Source organism: Phoca vitulina, unplaced genomic scaffold, assembly GCF_004348235.1.
Source record: "Phoca vitulina isolate PV1807 unplaced genomic scaffold, GSC_HSeal_1.0 scaffold18, whole genome shotgun sequence".
Lineage (NCBI taxonomy): Eukaryota > Metazoa > Chordata > Mammalia > Carnivora > Phocidae > Phoca > Phoca vitulina.
In genome coordinates this window covers 32,779,712-32,785,711 of record NW_022589721.1, presented here as the reverse complement: position 1 = coordinate 32,785,711, position 6,000 = coordinate 32,779,712, and the positions used below count along the sequence as shown (strand labels likewise).

The 6,000-nt window shown below is 53.9% G+C and overlaps 1 protein-coding gene across 4 annotated transcripts in view; it reads left to right on the top strand.

Annotated features, from left to right (window-relative positions):
* Positions 1 to 10: 10 nt before the first annotated feature.
* Positions 11 to 6,000, top strand: part of SLC45A4 (solute carrier family 45 member 4) — a 74,108-nt gene continuing 68,118 nt past the window's right edge. Inside the window, exon 1 of one of the 4 annotated variants that reach the window (XM_032415630.1) lies at positions 11 to 41. Coding sequence is in view for 1 of the 4 variants with exons in the window: in XM_032415629.1 (XP_032271520.1) it covers positions 2,008 to 2,269 (262 nt within the window). In the remaining 3 variants the exon portion in view is untranslated. Of the gene's footprint in view, positions 42 to 616; positions 878 to 1,090; positions 2,270 to 6,000 lie in introns of those variants that run through there. The other 3 variants (XM_032415636.1, XM_032415629.1, XM_032415632.1) reach the window with 3 other exon arrangements.

Sequence of the window (6,000 nt, the reverse complement as noted above, 5' to 3'; positions counted from 1 at the left end):
CGCCGCGCCGCCGCCCCCGCGGCCCCGGCCGGAGGAGACAGGTGAGCGGCCGCCTCGCCCGCCCGCCGCCCAGGCCCCGCACCTGGGCGCCGGCACCTGCCGCTTCCCGCCTCCCCACCCCACCTCCGCGCGATCGGGCCTCGAGCTGTTGGTCCCGCTCCCAGCCCGCCCGGGCATCTCGTCCCCGGGGAGGAGACCCCCCACACACACACACACCCCGACTCCTCCCACGACCCGGCCGGGCGCGACTCCCGACGGGACTCCCGCCTCATCCTCGGCCTCCCTACTTCTCTCCCCGGGATGCACCTGCCCCTCGTCACTCCCGTCCCGGCAGCCTACTGGAGCATCCCGGGCCCCCTCCCCGCGGTGTGCACCTTCCCACGGATCCGGCCCCCCCTTCGCCCCACAGCATTCCCTCACCCCCTGTTTCCTCAGGTTTCTCTACCCAGAGGGGAATCTGGAGCCTCGCCCCCTTGGCTCCGACCCCGTCCTGCCTCCTCGGCCTGACATCTATCTCCCAACTTCTCTGAGAGTCCAGCCCTTGCCTGTCCTCTCTGCCTGCCGTCAGCCCACCTCCCCTGCCCCCCAGCACACACGCGCTCAGCACGCCCATCCAGTGTTCCACACCTCCTGCTCCAAGCTGTCCCCTGGGCTGTGCCTGTGTTTGTGTCTCATGTGCTTGTCCTCCGGTCTGTCCCTTTGAAGACACCTTTATTTCCTGTGGCCAGGCTTGTTCCTGGAGGAGAGGGGCCAGTGCATCTGTGCATCCAGGTCCGGAGCCCCTGCCCTGCACATTTCTCTGCATCTCCGCACCGCTTCCCTTTCCCGAGCAGCTCCTCCTCCTGGAGCTCTCGAATTTAACCCATTCCTCCCCAAGGTGTGTTGCTCTTGATTGGGTTATTGGGGAGCACTTTCCAGCCGAGGTCTTTTCCAGGGGAGGTATATCAAAATGAGGGGGGGTGGTTTGGCCAAGGCCCAGCTTCTTGGTTAGCTATCTATAATGATTCTAGAAAGTGGAGGGTGGGGGGAGGGGCAGGGTTGCTAGGGAGGAGTGGGAAAGGGCGGTTGATCTCCTGGGGAGTGTGAGATTGTTTTGTTTTTCCAATGGGGGCGTTGATGGGCCAGACTGAGCCACCCAGCCCCATTGGATACCTCAGCTAATTCCAGCAAAAGGGGCCTTGGAGCTCCTGGTTATTGGGGCATCTCCTAGCCCTAGGTCCTGGGAAGGGAGGAGGGTTTGGAAGATGAGTGACTGAAGCAGTTGTTGTGGGGTCAAATGATTGTCAGAATCGAAGTCCATTTCTGCTGGGGAAACCCAGGTTGGATCTTGGCAGTGTTATGTGTATGTGCCCTGCACTTTCCTTCACTACGACCACCTCATACCACTCTCCGGCCATGGACAGACAGGTAGGGCTCCGGGGAATCTGTCATCTCTATTATTTTGTGCTTGAAAAAAAGGGGAAGAACATAAAAAGCTGGAGAATTGGTTTATTTATTAAGAAGTGTAATAAATGGTTGGGTGTCAAACAGTAATCCCTAACCTCTTTTAAAAAAATATGAATAATTTCCTTGCTCTTTGGCTAGATCTGAATTAAGTATTTGAAAAAAGAGAGTTTATTTGAGGCTTGGGAGAGATTTTGCAGAATCGGCCTGAAGTTGAGTGGCAGCGTTTGTAGCCTGGAGCCATGCAGGCCCCAGGTAGAAAGACCCAGGCTTGGTCCAGATCTCAAGTGCTCTCTGGTGGGAGGGTGGGGAAGTAGGTTGTCTGAAAAATCAGGAATTTCAGTCCCTGTAGGCTAATTGTTTTTATGGGCAGCAGCTGTATAGGAAAGAGGTGGATCTTTTGAGATGCATTTCAAATGCATATTAGGTATTTAGTGGTGGTTTTTTGTGGCCCGGGTGCCCCCCAGGGGAGGCTGCCCACCCGCTGGTGTGTGGGGGGGCGGCAGTGAGCCAGTGGCCTGCTTCCCTTGCAGAGACAAGTGTTGCAGCCTTGGCCCCTGTCGCATGGGAGGTGGGGGCGAAGCAGAGCCGAGATTGGACTGGGTGCGCTCCAAGGTGGCTTTTGCAGCTTTTAACATCCCGGGGCTCTCTCTGTTCTTCAACTTTGCGTATAGGAGAGGAGGGGAGCTGGGAATGGGCGGGAGGAGTCTGGGAAAGGGGCCCAGCCCTCCGAGCCCAGAGATCCCGCCCTGCAGGTCTGCGGGGGAGGAGGGGCTGCGGCAACGGCAGCTCCCCCATCCCGGATGGAGGAAAGGAGTCCAAGAAGGTATTTTGGCCAGCGATTAGGTTGCTTGATGTTGGACTGGTTTTCTCTGTGTTGTCAGAGGGATGGTGGGGAGAAGAGTCGAGGGCTGCGCTGGGGTCTGGGCTCTGCTGTTATTTTCCGACCATGGGGCCTGTTTGGCCCTATCACCCGTCTGCACCCTGTGCCCTCTGCCTTCTTGTCCCGCGAGCCCGGGGAGCCCAGCCCCGTGGAGCCGTTAGGGGTGGCTCAGGACGAGCAGCCTCGCGGCCTGGCGCGAGTGAGGGCGGCCGGCTAGCGTCCTAGGTGGCAGACAACCCCAAATTGCCAGTGCCCTGCTCGGGAACACCCCTGGCAGCGCCCTGTCTGTAATTTGTGGAGCCGGAAAGTGCTGGAAGCCGTGTTCCTGGGGAGGATGCCGCCCCACAGCTGCTGCCTCTGGCTCCCAGATTTCTCTGTTACACGCAGTCTGCTGCTGAAGGTGCGCTCAGTGGAACACCATCAGGAGGGCTGCTTCCACTCCAAGCCAGGAAACGTGAGAGCATCGTAGCTTTGCTGAGTGGAAATTTGACCAGAGGGAAAAAGCCTCCCAGATGAAGAGCATCGTTTCGAAGGGGGGTTGGGGGTAGGGGGCGGGAGAGGACCCTGGAGCCAAGCAACCAGTGTCTGCACGGGGGCTCACCGGCCCAGGCCAGCCCCTCGCACCTCCCCCACGGGCGCCCACACAAGGCCCCCTTGTTTAGATTCGCTTAATTACCCCACCAAAATCAATGAACAAGGATCTTTTTAAACATGGAACTTTCAAAATGTGCTTCGAGTGGCTTTTTTTTTTTTATTTTTTATTAAAGGTATCAAATGCGAGGCCTTTGTGAAATAAGGCCCTTGGAGCGACCTGGGGGGATTGTGGATCTTTTCACTGTGTGCAAAGGAAGCTTCCCGGCCCTAAATCAGAAGGAAGCTTGCCAAAAGTCCGACTTCACCAGTCTGCACGATAGTTATTTCCACCCCGCTGCCGTTGGGGTAGCGGTAACATTGGAAACACTTAGTGGGGGCCTAACAGCGTCTGTGAGCCTCCTTCCTTGGCAAGTGACTTTTAGAGGAGACATTTTAAGAAGATTAAAACGTCCACAGGCTTCGAGGGCAGCAGCGTAATCCACTTACTGTTTTCATGTCACGAAGAGAGTTCCTTTGAAGCCTGGCGCTCCTGCGGGGCCCCTCCACGGCTGCGGGGGACGGCGTGGTGTCCCCACCTTCGCCGACGGGCAGGCGGAGTGAGGGAGGCTGCGGGAAAGGACACGAAACCACGAAGTTGCGCGAGGAGGGCTCTGAGTTCGGTGTCGCCAGTTTGGGGCCGCACAGGGGCAGGGGCAGACTCTGGAGGGGACCCCCGACGAGGGTGCACGTTGGCCTGGGCAGGGGAGTGCCGGCCGTCCCGAGGTGGGATGCCACCATGCCGCCACCCGCCACCCCAGCCGGAGGGCTTTGCAGAGCCTTTTCTAGTTACCGAGCGAGGCTACCTTGCCCTCCCACCCCTGCTTGGCCTGAAGCCCAGGTGAGGGAAGCATTGTTCAGACCGAGGTCGTTGGTGTTTTCATCCTCCCAAACCTGTTGAAGGATTTTGCTGGCGGAGAGGAAAACTGCATTCCTGAACCAGTGCCCGAGGGGTGCTCTCTTTTGCTGCATTCAGAAAGTACCTTCTGACCTGGATTCCGTGGTGTGGCTCCTTCTTCACTCTGTGTTTTTGGGGGTTTGCCTGAGGTTCTCTCCTGGGGTTCTGCCTCTGAATCCCGGAGCCGGATGAATGAATCGATTGGCAACCGAATGCTTCCCTTTGTAAAGGCAGGAAAGTCTTGAGTGCAAAATACATAGCAGACCCCTAAAACGGCTGACAGAGGGGAGATGGGACAGCGCGGTGATCACTGTGATCACGGTCACTGTACTTCACATACAAATCTTATCTCGCAATTTCGAGCCATCAGTTGGACATTGCAAGGCCAGGAAACAACAAATACGCTTCTCATTGCCAACATTTTAGTCATCATTGTAGGAAAATCTATCCAAAAGTATGATTTTTTTTTGGTTTGAAATGGAAAGGAAATATTTTTCCACCAATTATTTTGAGGGGGGAGGGGTTTTGCCGTCTCTATGCCCAAGTTGAACTTGTTGATCCAGAGCTCACTGGGCATAATAAGGTGGGGGGAGCTCGTTGGATTATGGGTCTTTCACAGTTGTATTGCCTTCCAGCTGAGATCTTAAGACGTTTTTGCTCATGTTCCATAAAATAACTTCGAAAACTACGGGTGCATTTCTAAGTAGACATCGAGCTTACTGCTAATTTTAAATAGAATTAGATGTAATGTCTAGTGTATATCTGTGGACATTGAAATTCACAGACTGCTCTTGGAAGGATCCAATACCAAGTATGCTACTGATTGGATAACCACTACCACCCTTTAAAAACCGAGCAGACTGTTAATGGTGATAACACGTGCATCTCTTTTCTTCTTGAACTTGGATGTTTGCTCCATTTTCCCGTCATGGAGTTTGATTCTAATGTCACACACTTTTACACATCAGAGTCTTTCATTGATCGTCCTTCACACCCGTGACACAAGTGTATATAAATTGGAGTTTAAACCATGATGATTCTGTGATCATAAGGCTGTGTTTACCCCAACCAGAAGCATTTTTTGTCATTATAATTACCAATATAAAATTGATTACAGAAGCATAAGTGTGTCACTGATCTTCATAATTACTAAATGCACAAAGTAAAAATACATTGGAAAGGCATGTCTTAAAGAGCTGAGTGGTGGTCCAATTAAAGGAATTAGGGATCTGCCCATGGTGCCTCGGACACACCCTTGCTGCTGGAACATTCTCTGAGAGGAGTGCCTCCTGCTCGTGCGGCAGGAAGTGAGAGTGAAGGCTGGGGCTTCCCCCACTGGCCAGAGCTCAGGCAGTCGTGTCTGGGACATTGAGATCCGTACATTCAGTCTCTCAAATGCACCCCACCTGAGAATCCCAAAAGTGCTTCCACTGCGTTGTGTTACTGTGCTTGGTGGGCAGAGGGGTAAAGAGCGTTTGCCACTTCGTTAAATGATGACGTTAAGTGCTGACCCATGTGTACTTTAATATTTAAATGCGTATTTTCTAGATTTACGTGTTGAAGGGCAGAAGATGATAGATCTCTTAAACATGTATGTTTTAGTCAAGGGGCAATGCGTTTGTATTTGGTTGGGTTAAAATTTAAGCCTATGGGATTGTGCCTTGAGTTACATTTTAATTTTCCGGAAAGATGTGTTAAAAGCAGACAAGACTGCTTGGCTGGGTGTTGGATGCCAAAGAGGCTTTTGTCCTGCAGGAATCCAGTGAGCCCGCTGTGCTGGTCTCCTTTCTCGGAAGCTTTTAGAAGCAAGAGGATGTGTTCTGGGAGGAGGAGAAGGGTGTGTTGTTGGCTTCCCTCTAGGGTGAGGGCTCTTGGGGTGGGTGAGAGGTCCCTGGGGTTGTGGAGGAGCCCGACTGCGTGGGGTTTGCAGGGGTGGGGCCTCTGTCCCTGAGAAGCCCGGACGTACCCGAGAACTTCCTCAGACTGAAAGTCCTGGGCTGGTCCTCTCTCAGGCGAGCTGGAGATGCTCTCAAAGAATAACGGTTACTGTTGTTAGCCCCGAAACAGAAAGTGCCTTGGATTGAGAACTGTAGAACTTTGTATTGTGGGATGGTTTTACGACGTACAGGGAGGCTCCAAGTAACAA